Source organism: Frieseomelitta varia, unplaced genomic scaffold (assembly GCF_011392965.1).
Source record: "Frieseomelitta varia isolate USP_RPSP 00005682 unplaced genomic scaffold, Fvar_1.2 scaffold_412, whole genome shotgun sequence".
Classification (NCBI taxonomy): domain Eukaryota; kingdom Metazoa; phylum Arthropoda; class Insecta; order Hymenoptera; family Apidae; genus Frieseomelitta; species Frieseomelitta varia.
The window spans coordinates 543,765-561,270 of NW_025110160.1; the positions used below are offsets into that span (position 1 = coordinate 543,765).

A 17,506-nucleotide genomic window follows, 5' to 3' on the forward strand; every position below is an offset into this window, starting at 1 on the left:
TTGGCGCCCCGAATGTCCAGTGTGCGATAGACCCAAACTCTGAGCTCAGTCCCGCCCCCCTTCCCCCCTCCCCCCTACAGGGCGTCGTGTAAGTAAAAATCGATCGGCGAGGATCGCTGGATCTCGATCCCCGGATCGACGCCCTCGCTAACCTACTTCGGGCAACCGCGACGCAATACGAAAATTGATGGGAAACTGGGTTAATTGCCTCTCTCTTTTTCTCGTTGACTTTCTCTGTCTTCTTCTTGATTTTTATTTTTTATTTTTTTTTTTCTTTTGGAAAACGTAAACGCAAATCGGTAAATTCTTTGGAAGTTCAAGAACCCCTCGAACTGACATTGGAACGACCACCGTACGGTTCGAGCGCTGGCGATTTTAAATTAGGGGGCTCGGGAACTAGGTTAGTGGGGCTGGCGAAACGAGAACCGTGTCCAAGTAACGAAACCGCCCGGTCCCTCGGACGAAACGGCACGTTCCCCCGAGGGTTTTTCGACAAAGACAGAAAATCCAAGGGGGAATTTGCGAAAACCACGAAATTCCTCGAGAATGGCTGAGTGGTTTGTCGATGAAAGTTTAGAAGGAGGTGGGGAAGCCACGAGGAAACGGCGGAGAGGGGATCGAGAGAAGGAGATCCGGAAGTTTCCGATCCACCGGATCGATGGCCGCGCGTGCAGCCTTGCAAAACATGAACTGTGAACGCCATGCTCGCGTGAAAATGACGCGTGTGATGATCTCTGTTTCAGTCTGAGCCCGAGCGTAGAGAGAAGCTCGCTAAAACTCGACTTTAAAAGGTACTTTGTGACTGGTTATTGACTGTTCTACATACGTAATCTATGCATACACATACACACACACACATATATATATATTTATTTATATATGTGTGTGTATGCGTGTGTGCGTGTTACATGTATCGATGTACATACATATAGACGTGTACGCGTGACACGCGGTGCACGCGTGTCGTGTGTGTGCACGTGGGGGGCTATCGACGGGCGAACGTGCCGTGATATCTGCGTGCATTCGTAAGGGAGTCGTGAGAATCGTTTTTCAACATTCGATTTGAAAGTGTAAAAGAGCCGATAAGAATCGTTCTTTCAAAATTTCGATTTGAAAGTGTAACAATTGGATCCAGATTCCGGGAATCGTAGAAAGCGTAAAGTTGAGCGGAGGGATTTTCTTTTTTTTTTTTGGTTTCCAAAAATTTTTCACTGCGGAATTTAAATTTTTTGAATTTTGGATTTTCAATCATTAGACTGCGGGATTTTCTGATGCTGCAAAATCACACTTAGCTTAAAAAGAAAATATAATTGAAACAATCGAGCCGAGGAATATTGTTTCTCATATAAAATGTTACAGAGAACACTATGCTTCGAATATTTTATATTTTTATACTTCCGTGTGTCATGTATATACTGCTGTATTAACTTTATATATTACATATACTTTTATTACACATATTAGTATAATAATAGTAAATATTAGTAATAGTATTGTAAACAAATATTTACATATTTAATATATATATATATATATATAGTATACTATAATATAATATACTTTACTATAACATACTATATATAGTATTATATAGTATAGTATATACTAATAGTATAATATACTATATTATAGTGTAATATATACTATAATATATACTAAAATATATATTAGGATTAGTATTGTAACTGTACACTTACATATATATATAATATACTATAACATAATTTACTATAATATACTATACTATACTATACTATAGTATAATATACTATGATACTATATATTATTATATAGTAATTAGTATATACTAATAGTATAATATACTATACTATGTTTAATATATGGTTTAATATATACTATAATATAAATAATATTATGTTATATATTATAGTACAATATATACTTTTATATATTATATGTTTTACACATTTTTTTCTAATACTTTTCTAAAACACGCATTCAATGCAATTCTGTATGTCGAAATTTTGCACAAACGAACAAGAAATCCGCAGTGTACTGATTGCTCAACAACCGGCCTGTGAAAATTCCCTTCGGTGGAAAAGAACGAAGCAACGTGAAGCGGTGGCGAGTTTAAACGAGCTGGAACGAACATCGGGTCACGATCCACGATCGACTCCCATGTTCGATCGTCCCATTGGACAACCATGCACGCAGGTGAACGCTCACTCGTTCGTTCGTTCGTTCGTTCGTTATTTCATTCGTCCGTTCGCTCGAGCTCGTTTCCAAGAGCACGTGGTGTGAGACGAACGAACGACACGAATATATATATATATATATAATATATATACATATACATATATACATATATACATATATACATATATATATATTCGAGCGTCGATCGCTGATTTCCCGGCACACGTGCATCTTCCACAACGACGGAACTTCCGCTTTTCTCGCCGCGTGTCCACCTACGCGTGTATGTATGCACATGCATCACGATGTCGTACATATATATATAAATATATACGCTCGAATACTTTTCTATATTGCTGTCTCACATTTGTCATTCTTTTCTTCTTTCCAATGGTTGTTTCTTTTTTTCTTTCACTCTCTCTCTCTCTCTCTCTCTTTTTTTCTATTTTTCTGTCGTGTCTCTCCTTCCATTTTTTCTCTTTCTCTCTCTGCCTTTGTCACCAGTATGTACGTACACGATAGAACACACGTACACGCAGATATACAGGGTGGTCCATTTAAGAGACACCTAACCTAAACATTTTTCCCGACCCTGACGATGGAAAGAATTATTTTTGGATTGACATGAATGGTATCGATAAGGCCAGTAACTGATATGAATATTTTTCTTCCAAGATCATTTTTTTGGGGAATTTTCTAGATCATTGATTTTTTTTTTTTTCTATTGCATCATGTAGCTGCTTTTTACTTAAAATTTAAGTTTCACAAGTAAATTTACCTTTATAAATGCAAATGTAAATGAAGATATTTACTATTTATTAGATAATAATCAAAATATTATTGTCAGTAACAATCTCTTCCAGCAGCTTGAAATCTCCATCAGTGTATCGAAACTTGTCAGTAATGCATAATGGAATTGAACGCAAGGAAAGATTGAAGTATTGCACAGAGATGCGTATGTTGGCCAAGCTCTATGATCACTATAGAGATAAATTTATACGTGAAACTTAAGTTTTCAAAGTCACGTTCTTTACATATTTTTTTTTTACAAATTACATGATGCTATAAAAAAAAAATACATACATAGTTGTATGAAAAAAGAAAAAAAAAATCAGTAATCAATGATACTGAAAATTCCGACAAAAATGTCCTTGGCGAGAAATATTCTTACCAGTTAATTAGTCTTTCAGTACCACTCGTGTTAAGCGAGAAATACTTCTTCTGTCGTCGCACGTTTCGACAAATTTAGGTTAGGTCTCTCGCTTAACCTCTTGCCACGCACGTTAGTCTAAAATTGCAATATTTTTTCAATTTTAAGCACATTCAAGTACAACCCAGGCAAAGAAGATAATAAATTTATTACTTTTTAGTAATTTCCATCCAGTGATATATATGAATTCCAAAAAGAAGACGAACTGTTGTATACGGTTTGGTCACTCGTTATGGTCCGCGAATCAGTTACTAAAGCAAGAGGTTAAATGAATCGCCCTCGTACAAGGAGACACACTGGCAAAAATGCGTTTGTAACGAGACGCACCCTTTAAACACACAGATCACGTAGGCCCTGTAGATGTTGTTGTGCTCTGCTATCGTTCGTCTCTCTCTGTTTCTCCTTATTGTTAGTATACTGCGTATCGCCGAGCCACGACGATCCACGATCCTTCGCGAGCGTCCCGCGGGAAATTGCAACAGTTTCGCCACCTCGTGGATGAGAAGAGTACTATTTTCACACGGTCGGTTCACTTCCGATCGGCCTCTCTCTGTCTCTCTGAAAAATTTGCGAAATTTCCGCACGTCAAAATCCTCCCAGATCTCTCCTAGATCCTCTCGGATCTTCGCCTCGGTGGCGCATAGTTTCGTGTAAAACGTACACAAGATCCGCGGCTGGATTCCTCGACGTTATCGCGAAGGAGCAATCGAAGCGAAGGGGCGAATCCCCCCTCCCAATCCTTCCGAGTGGCATCGAAATCCGCGAGCTTCCGTCGCAAAGTTTTCCGGCCGAATATGCATCGGTACGGCGCGATGGTAGGGCGCGAATCGTCGACGCAGCTCGAAATTGCACAATCACGTCCCCATCCCACGTGAAAACCAGCCTTCCACAGCACCACTACATATACATGTGTGTATGTGTGTGTGTACATTTATATATATATGTAATGTATGCCTAAGTGTATATTGGTGTCTCTGCAAGCATCACTCACACAGACGCGCGCGTATACGTGTACATATCTATTTTCTCGTCGACCAGCCACTGCACACACACACACACACACATACACACATCGCTCGATTTCAAGTGTGTCTTCCCTCGATGCGGCAGGAGACAAATTCGCCCAGCGCACACTTCCTCCAAACCCTCGCTCGCGAGTTATTGCAAATTGAAGATCGGCCGAAACGCCTTGAGTCGAGTACTGCGACGATTCTAACCCTCTGGGCCGCGAGACTCTCCACGTCGCTCGAAGTGGAATCGGAGAGAGAGAGAGAGAGAGAGAGAGAGAGAGAGAGAGAGAGAGTGAGAGAGAGATTTCTGGTTACGTCGCGCCACGAAAAGCGAGAAATCTGCAGTTGCAGATTTACGTGATTCTTTGAACAATGTTTCTCGTAGCACGTGCGAGGCCGCGTAGTTACGTGACTCGTTGAGGAAAGGGCGAGTTGTTCCTCAAGCAAAAAAACAGCGAGAAGGGGGAAACTCGCGGTGAAATTTGACACCCTGCCGATCGTCGGTGATCGGGGGTGGGACGGAGAGGAAGAACGAGGTGCGAAGAGGGAAAAAGGGGAGGAAAGAGGCAAGGAGGCACGTTGGTTACTCGAGCAAAAGCCTCTCGAACGCCTTTGCTATCGATCTCCTCCACGATGTTCGGTTCTTCTCTCTTTCTCTCTCTCTCTCTCTCCTTCGGACGACCAACTCTCTCACACATTCTCCTCCCCCTCCCCCTTGATTCAATAGAATCTATTCCCCAATCGCGCTAAGTGCAGTGCTTAATTTTCTCTCGACTCTCTAACCAACCAGGGCTGCCGCCTCTTTTTAACGATTAATCATCTTTCCTGTCGTTCGGTTCACCCCCAGCGAAGTGAAAGCTTCTTCCCCCCCCCCCCTCCCTCTCGGATTTGAGAGGATACAAACCGGTGGAGAGGCGAATAACGAGCTGGGAAAATATCGAAATTGAGCACTGTCCTTTCCTTTGTTCGGTCTTGGTCTTGCATCTTGGTGGAATCTGATCTTCCGCAAAAATGGCAAGTGATAGCGTATTGCTAGAATTTTGAAATATTGCACGGAAGAGGGGAGACAATAACAAAACGACGAAATAACATGTTTTGAAATGTCACGTGATTCAATCATATTTTTTTTAAATGTCACATAATTTAATTAAATTTCTTTGAGATATTAATGTTTCTGGAAATGTTAGATGGAGGAGGAGAGACAATGACAAGATAACATGTTTTGAAATTTTACATAATTTAATTACGTCTTTTTTTAAACATTATATAATTTAATTACAATTTTTTTGAATATTACATAATTTAATTACATACTTTGAAATATTAATATTCCTAGAAATATTTATTATACGGTGGAGAAGACAGTGACAAAATAATATGTCTTGAAATGTTACATAATTTAATTACATTTTTTTTAACAATTATATAATTTAATTACAGATTTTTGAATATTACATAATTTAATTACATACTTTCAAATATTATTAATACTTCTAGAAATATTTACTACACAGAGGAGAAGAGACAATGACAAAATAACATGTTTTCAAATATTACATAACTGACAACCACATTTTTCAAAACATTACATATTTTAATTACAATTAATTTAATTTTGAAATATTAATATTTCCAGAAATGTCACACAAAAGATTAGAAACAGTGACAAAGTAATTTCACTTACAAGAGGCTTTAAACTGTCGTCCCTTCTTCTGTATGCAAAAGTTAACAACTTTGAATCTTTGGAATCTTCCACCAAGAGTATCAAGTAGCACACTCTCGTTTCGTTTGTCCCCTCTTCTTCTCCCCCTTCTCCTCCACTCTCTTCCCTCTACCATTTAAATTTTCTTTCTCAGTGTGTTTTTCACCAGCTCTCTAGTACTCGACGCTGTTGTCATGGTAGTTGCTGTTGTTGCACCGTCGTTGGTTATTGGTTGGTTTGATAAGTTTGGTCCACCAATGGAAAGTGCTTGTTTCACGCGCGATACGAGCGCGTACCATTTTTTTTTTTCTTTTTATTGTGCTGCATTCCCTTTTATATGAACATTCGCGGTGTCACAGTATCCAACGATCGATCACCAACGATCGATTCAAGTGTCCACGAGTTTTGTGTCCGCCGCGCTGTATGACAGCGCGAGTCCTCTGGGATTTATTATAGTCGTTTCCATTATTCTCCCCCCTCCTCTCTCTCTCTCTCTCTCTCTCTCTCTCTTTCATCCCGTTTTTTTTCTTTTCTCTTTTTTCTTTGTACGAGATGCACGAATGATTCCAATTTCTGCAGCGAAATACGCGCGGACGAGACGTAATTTTAATTAGACAATTTTTGTTCACCTTCCTCTAACACGAAAGTTTCTCGAGTTACGGCCAATAATTTCCCCCGAACGAGGAAACTCGAGCTAATCTCCGACGAAGAAAAAACTCGAAAATAAAAAAAGTCTTTCCTCCTCTCGGAGAAGTTATCCGGAGATCGTAGATAGAAGCCTGGACGAAGTTGGGGGATGTAGAAGAGAAGCTTTCCCTCCTCTCGAAAGAAATTCGCTTTACGGTCGGAGAGAGCCTAATTGGAGAAAAAAAAAAAAAAGAAAAACAAAAAAAAATTGGTAACAGATTGCTCTCGCGCAAAGAGCCGGGACGAGGGGGGGGAGAGAGAGAGAGAGAGAAAGCGAGAGTGTGTGAGAGAGAGAGAGAGGAGAACAAACGAAGAAAGTGGACTAATCCGAGGGTCGTGTTTGTCCACCACAGGGGGATCGCCGAGAAATCCGCCTGACGTCTGATTGCGATACGGTAAACCGCTGCGTCACAAGGAACCGAGAGAGCAAGAATCTTCTGTGTTAGCCCCCCATTACTGAGAATTATATACTGTGTACATATGTGTGTGTGTTAGCATTCGGTGTTGCATCTCACGTAACTGTTTACCAAATCCAACGTCTCTGTGTGTACGATAAGCGAAAGGGGAAGAGTGCGGGAAATCGGCGAGAGAAAATCGGTGGTCCTCGAGGACCACCGACCTAACCTCCTAAAACGAAAGCCGATAAACTGTGGTAAAGGCACGTAACTTCTCGCGTTTTCGTTCCATCGTACATAGAGATACATTGCGCACGTGTACGCGTGCAACGATCACGTTACCAAACACTGGCACGTACGTATTGTGTATTTTCCTTTTTTCTTTCTTTTTCTTTTTTTTTTCTCTCTCTCTGCCCCCCTCCTCGATGGTAATCATCGACCACACCGTGCGCTGATAACTGGTTGGTTGCGATGAAAATCGATGTACGCACGTGTGTGGTTTGTTGTAATTGTTGCACCGTTTCTCTGTATAGCCGCCTGCAGCTGTGTGCACGATTGTTCGCGCAATGCTGTCGTTGGTAGGCGTGCTGACCATTTCTTTGTTTTTTTTTTTTTTTTTTTTTTTTTTTTTTTTTTTTTTTTTTTTTTTTTGTTGTTTAGTTCCCTTTTTTTTTTCTTCAACGTACGTTCGTTGTCTCTTTATGTTGTCTTGTTTTGGACATCGAGGCCTGGAAGGGCCGCGCCTAATTTAGTCGAATGATTCAATTTCTGTCGGTACGATTTGAACGCCGAAGGTCACACAACCCGGTATGAGAAAAATGGCAAATAAAAGTATCGAGGGAATTGAATCAGTTGAATGTCTGTTGTAGTTTCGACTTTCGCCACCGCGGGATATATAGATCTTTTTCGGTTCTAGTTTATATTGTATTTTTTTTTATTGTTGTTTGGACGATCGACGAAGCTTGCGCTTTCAGGCATTATATGTCAGTACATACAATATATATATATTTAGTTTCGGACCAGTGGTTTAGATGCGAACGGATACTTTTCCAACGATCGCGCGCACGTGTCCCGGATAAATTGCAAACGAAAAATATCGTTTCGTATACAGACTAGAAGCACTCGCGGCCGACTCAACACGAACCTGTTTCACTGCCGATGCAAAGATCGTGATATTATCTACACCAGAGATTTTCTACGATTTTCCCAAGATGCTCCGCACGTACACGTCGACAGGATGTTTTCTCGTTGTCAGAAAAATCTTGAACCGTTCGAATTCCCAAACACAGAAAACGCAGAGAAATCGTCGACCAATTTCCCAGAAAGTAACGTCGATTACAAGGATTCGCTTACCTGCTGTCGATAACAACGATTCCTCGCGTTCGAACGAGTAACAATTTCTTTTTTTTTCTTTCTCCTCACACAATGACTCACGATTCACGAGAACGTCACTTTCTCGTCCACGAAAAGCTTTGCGCTGCACCGGCGACTAAAATGCAACCACCACTCCCCCCCCCCCCTTCTTTACGATATGCATCCCTCACGAAACTATAAACCAATTATTATCGACAATTCTCTAACCAGACTGGTTGTTTTTGTATGCCTCTATGTGGAAACAAGTACTACCACTCTACGATATATATATATATATTCCTGTCCACCTGTGTATGTATAGCAAACGTATGTGTATAATATATCTGTATATGTATATTTTTCTAACGCCCCCGTCTTTGCCTGTCCGTCCGACTGACTGACCTGTCTGTCGCCGATCCGCCGACCGAGAGGGAAGAAAAGAAAAAAAGAGAAAGCAAGGATTTTAAACGGAATAGAACAAAGGACGAGGATGAACAGTTAGTCGGGCCAGTCCCTGTCCCCGCGACTATGTTTACTAGAAATTCTACCTTCGAGAAATCGATCGAGAAACATCGACTGGATCATTGCTTACCGAGCGATTACGAGATCCCGGGGGCTTGGAAGCGGACGGACGGACGGACAGACGGACGGACGGACGGACGGACGGCATTTCTTGCTAACTGCGTAGTACCGGTCTACCTGGTAAGCTAGCTGTCGCTGTCTGTCTGTCTGACTGTCTGTCTTTCTGTCTGCTGTCTGTCTGTCTTTGTCTGTTCATCTGTGTCTGTCTCTCTGTTCGTCCGTCTGTCTCTATCTGTCTGTCTGTCCGTCTGCCCACCCTGTTACACCCACCTGTTCACGTATTACTATTTTTATATATACGGGTACAGCCTCGAGCGTCGAGGGACGAGGTCCTCACACGTGTGGAAATTTTCCAACGCACAATTTTCTCCAGGACAAGAACAACATTTTGGATCGTCGAACGAGAAATCGTCGAAAAATTGTCGCCTCGAGACTGTACCCCCCGTTGAGTTGAACCGTGCACACTATTATACTATATATATATATATATATATATATATATTTATATATATGTGTATATATATCTTTCTCACTCACTGTCACACGGCCAATGCTCTGGGTATGTCGTATGCTGGATGGAATTAATTAATTCATTGATTGGTTAATTGACTTAATTGATTGACTTGATTGATTGATTCAATTAATTTTCGAACCTTGATTGAGACTTGACTTGTTTATTATTGCTCTATTCTTTCTCTCTCTCTCTCTCTCTATCTATCTTTCTGTCACTCTCTGTCTCTCTCTCTCTTTCTTTCTCTCTCACTCTCCGTACGATACTACCTGTATACATCATATATATATACATACATATATATGTACAAATATGTACATGTTTATATATATGTGTTTATATATATTCAATTGTTGTTGCGATGTTGGTGTTGTTGTTTAACATATACATATATATATATATACATACATACATACATATATATCACAGCATATATATGTATATCATTGTATTGATGTTGATGTTGTTGTTACCTTGATGTTTTTTTATGTGTTGTTTAATCGTTGTTATCTTGCTGTTTGATGTTTGTTGTTGCACTATATATCTATATATATCTCTCTATATATACCTATATATTCTCTGTCTCTCTTTCTATATATATACATATATACATATCTATGTGTATATATACATACATGTATATAACCACACGTTGCGTGATATACATATGTAGTACGTGTGCGCGCGTTGCACGTCGAAATTTATTTAAAAATATTTAAAAGGACAAGGATACTGTTTTAAAATATGGTTTAAAACATTGTTTGAAAAATTGGAATTGTTTTAAAAAAAAAACCTTGAAATTTAACGCGGGCACGCATACTTACAATGGTATATGAATACATGTACATTTCAGCCAGCCAGCTTCACGCTTGGACTGCCTTGTATGTGTATATATATACATATATATGTACACATATATTGTGTATTTGTATGTGTATGTGTGTATATATATATATATTTAACACGATCGTTATAGTTGGTCGACCACCTACCCGCGAAAGTACCACTAAAACCACCCCCTAACAGACTCGCAGCAGCAATCGTTACCTCTGTTTGCTCCCTCTTCTGCTAAGCCGCCGCTCCGGGGCGGGCTCCAACTTTACTAACACTCTCCGCAACTAACAATTACCATTACCGACCGGGAGAGGCGAGCAACAGCTCGTGCGATCTCCCGGAAGCTTTGCCTAATTTTCCGAATCGTGTTTTTCGCTCTTGCTAGACGCGAAACATTCTTCGAGAGGTAGTAACACACGGACGAGGTGTACGTTCGTGCGGCTGTACGCCTCGTCTGTGGCGGAAGTAACAAAGTAACCGGCGTTGTTGTCGAGTGGAGAGGGGGTCGAGTAAAGCAGAGAGAAGAAGCAAAGGAGAAAACGACGTTAACGACGGAGCGACGTAACACGGCGTGAGAATAAAAGCACAGACGAGGTATATGAATAGACATTGCATCTTATGGACTTTCGTGGCCTGAGATGCTGCATATACACTGCAAGAGTCACTCGTTTTTTTTTAGCGCGCTCTATGTTTAAATAACGGCGAGTTGGGGAACTAGTGGGACCATTACAGTGTTGTCAAACTTTCAATACCAAAATGCCAAGCTGGTAACTAACCGAAATCATTCTATTGTACGTCAGATAGAGTTCCCATGTTTGCGGATCGCAACTTTTTTCAGTGTATAGTAAATTAAAATTTTTAATTTGGTTTTATGCATAAATAACTTATGTTGTATCAGACATTATTAAACACAATTTTCAATTATTTTGAATTATTAATTTAAAAAAAATTTAAATTATTAGTTACTAATTTAAAAAAAATTTAAATTATTAGTTATTAATTTAAAAAAAATTTAAATTATTAATTTGAAACAAATTTAAGTTATTAATTTAAATTATTAGTTACAAATTTCTAAATTATTAGTTATTAATTTAAAAAAATTTAAATTATTAGTTATTAATTTAAAAAAAATTTAAATTATTAATATTAAAAATTTAAATTATCAATATTAAAATATGGCAATTACCACATATTCGGATTTACGTGAAATTTTTAACAATTTCATTACAACTGTGCAATGGCAATAACACGAACTTCCACAACTCGTTGGTGAAAAATCACCACAGCTTGTTGCTCGAAATAAATATTTCTACATAAACTACTTTGCCCGTCTAAACGCTGTGACATTGTGTTCGTATACCTCGTCGGTGATCGAAGAAAGAGACGACGGAAGTGGGTGATGCAGAACGGAGACGAACATAGACCTTTCTACATTCGAGGAAAGTCGACTCGAGTCGATTTTAGGGGGTGGTTTTTCACCGTGGCGCCCTGGTCAGCCACAGTCGGGGGATGACAGTGGTGAATTGTGTTTCAGGATTGCACTCGCCGCACGAAGGGCTGGCCGGTGGTTCCGGGCAAAGTATGTCCGGGCTGGCCTACTACCAACCGGAGCATCCCGCCTCCACCGGGGTGGTCAAGTACCCCGAGAACGGTCACGACACCCTGTCGGATTTCGTGACGTTCGTCTGCCAGGAGGCCGAGAATACTCAGCAACTGCCCCAGGTAGCTTCCGTATCCTTTTTCCAAGCCGCCGCGTTGCCCTGGCCGGGGGCAGGGCAACGCGGCGGCGGCTCTTCACCGGCCTGCATACGTCATCCGTGCTCCAATCGCCCTGCATTTTTACGAATTTCTGTATATCTCGGAATTGCCGAGAAAGTCCGAGGCTATTATGCACGATATATGTACTTTCTTGTTTCGTCGAAGTCGATGAATTGTCGAAAAATTGTGGAGAGACTAGTGAGAGAAAATCGGGGTGAATGGATCACGCGCGGGTCGACGACGTTGATCGGTGGGTGTGTGGTATTTCCAGGCGCAGCTAGCCGGACCGCGCACTGGCATACAAAAGTTCTCACAGTATTACCCGAGCTCGATGCTGCCGCCGCCGCCGCCGGCGCCGATGGCCAGGCCGGTCGCCATCATAAGGTCGACCGGCGAGCTGACCGCCACGAGCTCCAACTCGCCGCCCACTTCGTCCACCTCGCCCACGGACCCAACCGAGCTCGCGTCCAATCAGGAGCAAATGGCCGCCGCGGCAGCCGTCGGACTGGTGAGTTCCGGTTGCCAGAGCTCGGTCGACCCGACCGGAAGGAAGAGCCCCGCCAGGATCCTCGTCACCGCGCCGCACACCAGCCGGGAGTACACGTTTGCTCACTTTCACTCGCAGCCTGGACAGGTGAGCGGCGAAACAAGGGTTGTAATAATGTCTCGTTGCAGTTTCAAAAATTTATCGCGCAAAGACGAACAAAATTGGGAACAATTGTTACAAAAATAATGGTACCGTTATATATTCAAATGACCACCATTAGTAGTAGCCAACTAGGTGCCAGTTATTTGCCATTAAACGAGGCAAGAAAAAAAACTTGAATATATACGTCACATTTTCTAATAATTTTCACTCGTCTCTCATTTCACTTGCCTTTGTAGTAAATTTTTGAAATTGTAAAGAGACTTCGCGGACACCCTGTATGTATGCCTGACTTTCTTCCACTTTCTGTCTCGACAGCAAATATTCACGTATCCCACCATCAGCTCGATGTCCGGGGTGATCTCCCCGACGAACCTCTCGCTGTTCTCGTCGCCGGTCTCGGTGACGAGGCCGGTGGCCACCCAGAGATCCGTCTCTAACGTGCCGCCACGCTGGAACACCGCGCCGTTCATCAACCTCGAGGACGACTACAACATGATCGCGCCGATCATCACCGGCACCGCCAGCGAGCCGCCCTCCACCATGGACGAAGGTCGATACACCAAATCACCGATGGTTGACACTTGACGATTCGGTTTCGATTACCATAATCTGGTCAATAAGTCCGTTTAAGGCGGTTCTTTCTCCAAGTGAAAAAAATGACACAAAAACTTAAACTGTCCATATGTTCCTATTCAACGGTGTGTTGACCATTTTGATTGCCACCTTTTGCCTGAATTTCTAAAAAAAAAAAAAAAAAACGAGAAACAAAACGACCAATATTAACCCTTTGCTCTTTGAAAACTTTCTTGTGATATCATAAATTGATTTATTTATTGGAAATGATCGTTCAAATGGTATTCAAGACGAGGTTTTGTCATGTGACCAAGTATCAAGCAATCATCAACCTGTATAGAACAAGTATTATGTACACTCAAGAATCAATGACCTCTGAATAGTATGAATCTCTGGAAGAATAATTTCAAGCTTTCCTAAGAAGCAACGAGGTGTCTAGTTTATGCAAATTATTCCAACGAGTGAGTCAATTGACTCAGGCACTTGTCATAGTTTTCGCTCTAGGCGTCTGTTCAGACATTGTATACCATATAAACGTACATATGTTCGTTATAATTATCAACAAATTGTAGAAAGAGAAAGTCCAAGCAAGTTAAAGGGCTAGATCCAAGCACCATGTGTCAGGCCCTCAGAAAGGACAGTCAAAGTGCAAAGGGTTAATGATGAAACCAGGATGAAATCTGGCAAGCCATTTTTCTTTTTTTTTTTTTTTTGCCTTTGTGTTGCAAAATCTCGTTTTCAAAGTGACGACACGACAAAACATGTTTTAACCAATGACGCTTAATCAATCAATTTTGCACGATATTTTGAAGAAGTAAGCTCGAAACGTCCTCTGTTCCAAACAGACGAACGACCGCCAGGATTGTGAACTGAATGTCACAGACAACGCCTACAGTCAACTGTACGGATTTATTGGCCTAACAACCAGACATACGATCCAATCGCGAGGTAAACGAGTTGTTCTGAAGAGGCATGTCGACCTGTTGCAGACCGATACTTTCACCCGGTGCACACGAGCAGCGTGGTGGACAAGAGCGGCGCCGGCGGCCTGATGGGCACGGATCTAGGCGTGGCGACCGACCCAACTTCCCACCACCATCAGCAGCAGCAGCAGCAGCCCCAACAACCTCAACAACAGCCTCCACCTCAACAACAACAACAACAGCAGCAGCAGCAGCAGCAACAACAACAACAGCAGCAGCAGCAACAGCAACAACAACAACCACCGCCACCTCAGCAGCAGCAGCAACAGCAGCAGCAGCAACAAGTAATGCAGGACAAGAGCGGCAGACCGAAATCTCCCCCGTGACACTGGAGGCTTAGAGGAGAAAGCGTCGAGAACAAGCTCGCGTGTTCCACGGGGTCGTTACTCACCGGCGCGTACGATAATTACACCCCTGAGCCGGAGGGGAGTCGCCAGGATTCCTCGTGTCGTGTTCAGCTTCGCGACCTAAGCCTGCGGAGAATCGAGTGCCTGAGAGTCTGATCGTAGTTTAAGCGGGCCGCGTCGGGGGACCGTTCGACGCCGCTTCTGGCGACCAACCGGGCCTCCGCCATCTCTCCCTCTCTCTCTCTCTCTCTTTCTCTCTCTCTCTTTGTCCAGGGGTTTAAATCACCCTTGTTATTCGCCCTCTGAGGCTCGACACCGCCTCTCGTCCTTCTTTCGACTTGTGTTCGCGTGAACAGAAAATTTCTTTTCTTCTTCTTCTTTTTCTTCTTCTTCTTGGAAGATTCTGAAACTCGATGATTTCAGTTTTCGGTGGAAATTTGTCCGATTTCGATCGGTGAAAAGTGTTTTGTATTTAAAGTTGATTTGTTTTTTACGTTTTCGACAGACAGAATTGACTTGTTCATTTATATATGTGTATGTGTATATATATATATATTTTCTTTTTGCGTTTTTAATTTCATTCTCGGTTGAGCCTTTCGATTTGGAAAATTTCGTCAGATCTCAGAGTTTCAGTGGAGGTTTCATCCGATGGAGAGATCGGTTCATTTTTCTTTTCTGCAAGAGTGATTGGTCCACTTTTTTTTTTATATAGAAAAAAAGTACTAATTAATCTGAAATTAAGTTTAAGAACGCGAGGCAATCCTCCAGTCCTCAGAGGGTAAGCGTTTCGGTCAATTATTACTTCCGCGCCACCGGAAGCGTCGTTCTCCTCCCTCGACGCGCTGTTAATTTTCTAACACTCTCTCTTTCTCCCTCCATCTCTTTCTCTCTTTCTCTCAAGTGTCCTCCTCGGTGAACGTGAGTAAGGACCCCCCCCCCCCCCCCCCCCCCGGTCTCGTCTTCTAATCGAAAAACGTCAGCCGACAAAATTCCAAACTCCGGAGCAAGGAAAAAAGAAGAAGAAGAAGAAGAAGAAGACGAAGAAGAGAAAACGAAAGGAAAGGAAGCGCGCGGAATTTTCTTGTACATACACGCTCGTGGTATTTTGTAAAATCGTAGACGACGTTAGGGTAGTAGCCGCATCCGAACGACGAGAGACGACAGGGAAAAGAGAATAAGCAAACGGATCGAGAGAAACGAAGAAGAAGAAAAGAAAAAAAAAACAAAAAAAAAGAAAAAAAAAGAAAGAAAGAAGAAGAAATTTCTAGTGCCAATCTCAAGTAGAGAGTTTATAAATATTATAACGAAATTATAATTTTCTATTATATTTTTTTATAATATTTATGAAGGAACACAAAAAAACACGTACGCACGTGCACACATGCTTGACACGTAGACGACACGCGACGGCGTGGTGTTCACCGAGAAATCGATGGCTTCTTCTTCATCGAGGGAGCAGCGAACATTTTTTTGAAAAGTAACACGAGTAACAATGGGATGAAAAGGGGGGGGGGGATGCTAGACTAAAGTAGCAATAGATGTTAATTATAATATTGATAATAACGATATAAAACCGATAACTTTGTAACTGTACGACTACGTTGATTATATAATAATCGCCTAAACGCTCAGGCCCTAGTGCTGACACTAGCGAAGAGAAGTAAAATTTGATGAAAACACACAGAGAGGAGGAAAAGGGGGCTGGTCGTGTTAGGGGGCCAGTCGCCCACCCAGAGGCTGCTAGTTAGAAACAAAGTGAATATTTAATACCTGCTATCGAGTATAAAGATAAGGGAAGAGGAGAAGTAAGCGGTTAGCCAAGTAAACATAAACGAGACGAGAAAAAGTAAATAAATAAATATATATATACGAGTTATTTATCACGACGACGATGGACGAGAAGCGAAAGAAGAGGAAAGAAAGAAAGAAACGAGACTCGTGTAGAAAGAAACTTTGAGGAAGAGGTTTGACGATGTTTCGAGATGGTGAGAGATCCGTATAGTTATTATATACTACTTAGGAGGTTTAGTATTAACTGAAGAGTTCGCCAACATCGAACTCGACGACAACGAAGGTCCTAAACTATAACGTTGTATAATTGTCCAAAAGTGCTTTCCGTCGACTGTAGAACGTTAAAAACGAGGGGTGTGTCTGACGACGCCGGCGGCGAATCTTCTTTTTCTTTCCCCCCTCCCCCCCTTTTCTTTCTTCTTCGTTTCTCTCTTCTGGGGGGGGCTCGACTCTTTCGCTGCCAGCCTTCATCACGGCCACCATGTTCGGAGCAAAGACTAACTTGTAATTACTCGACGTCGTGTGACGTCGCCTGCGATACTATCGTCTTCTAAGCGAGGTATAGTCAGACGTGAACCAGAAACCAGAAACCAGAAGAATTATGGTAGCGTGAGAGTCGAAGAGCTTGCGAGAGAGAGCGACTCGTTCACTATTGAGAAGACGAGGAACCCTTTTTACGTAAACAATGCGCTTAATATGCTCGCCAGGCGACTTAGGGTAGTTTTCTCGAGGCGGTCTTCCTTTTCGCGAGAATCCCCCTTTTGTTTCTCTCTCTCTCTCTCTCTCTCTCTCTCTCTTAAAGTAAGATTGAAAGGGTGCATGATCCAACTGGATTGATTCGCGCCCCATTCGTAAAAAAAAAAAAAAAAATGAAAGAAAAAGGAAGAAAGAGGAGAAGAAAAACAAAAATAGTTCTATACGTAAAGTAAAGTTTGTTTCACCTGTTTTTTTTTTTTTTTTTCTT

At 41.7% G+C, this 17,506-nt stretch overlaps 1 protein-coding gene across 10 annotated transcripts in view; it reads left to right on the forward strand.

Annotated features, from left to right (window-relative positions):
* Positions 1-16,402, forward strand: part of LOC122531701 (nuclear factor 1 X-type) — a 98,876-nt gene extending 82,474 nt beyond the window's left edge. For 6 of the 10 annotated variants that reach the window (XM_043659829.1, XM_043659830.1, XM_043659835.1 and 3 more), the window contains 4 exons: positions 11,976-12,163; positions 12,471-12,833; positions 13,164-13,398; positions 14,411-16,402. In XM_043659829.1, coding sequence (XP_043515764.1) covers positions 11,976-12,163; positions 12,471-12,833; positions 13,164-13,398; positions 14,411-14,730 — 1,106 coding nt within the window. In that variant the 3' untranslated portion in view covers positions 14,731-16,402. Of the gene's footprint in view, positions 1-11,975; positions 12,164-12,470; positions 12,834-13,163; positions 13,399-14,266; positions 14,323-14,410 lie in introns of all 10 variants that reach the window. The other 4 variants (XM_043659832.1, XM_043659839.1, XM_043659831.1 and 1 more) reach the window with 4 other exon arrangements.
* The last annotated feature ends 1,104 nt before the right edge of the window (positions 16,403-17,506 follow it).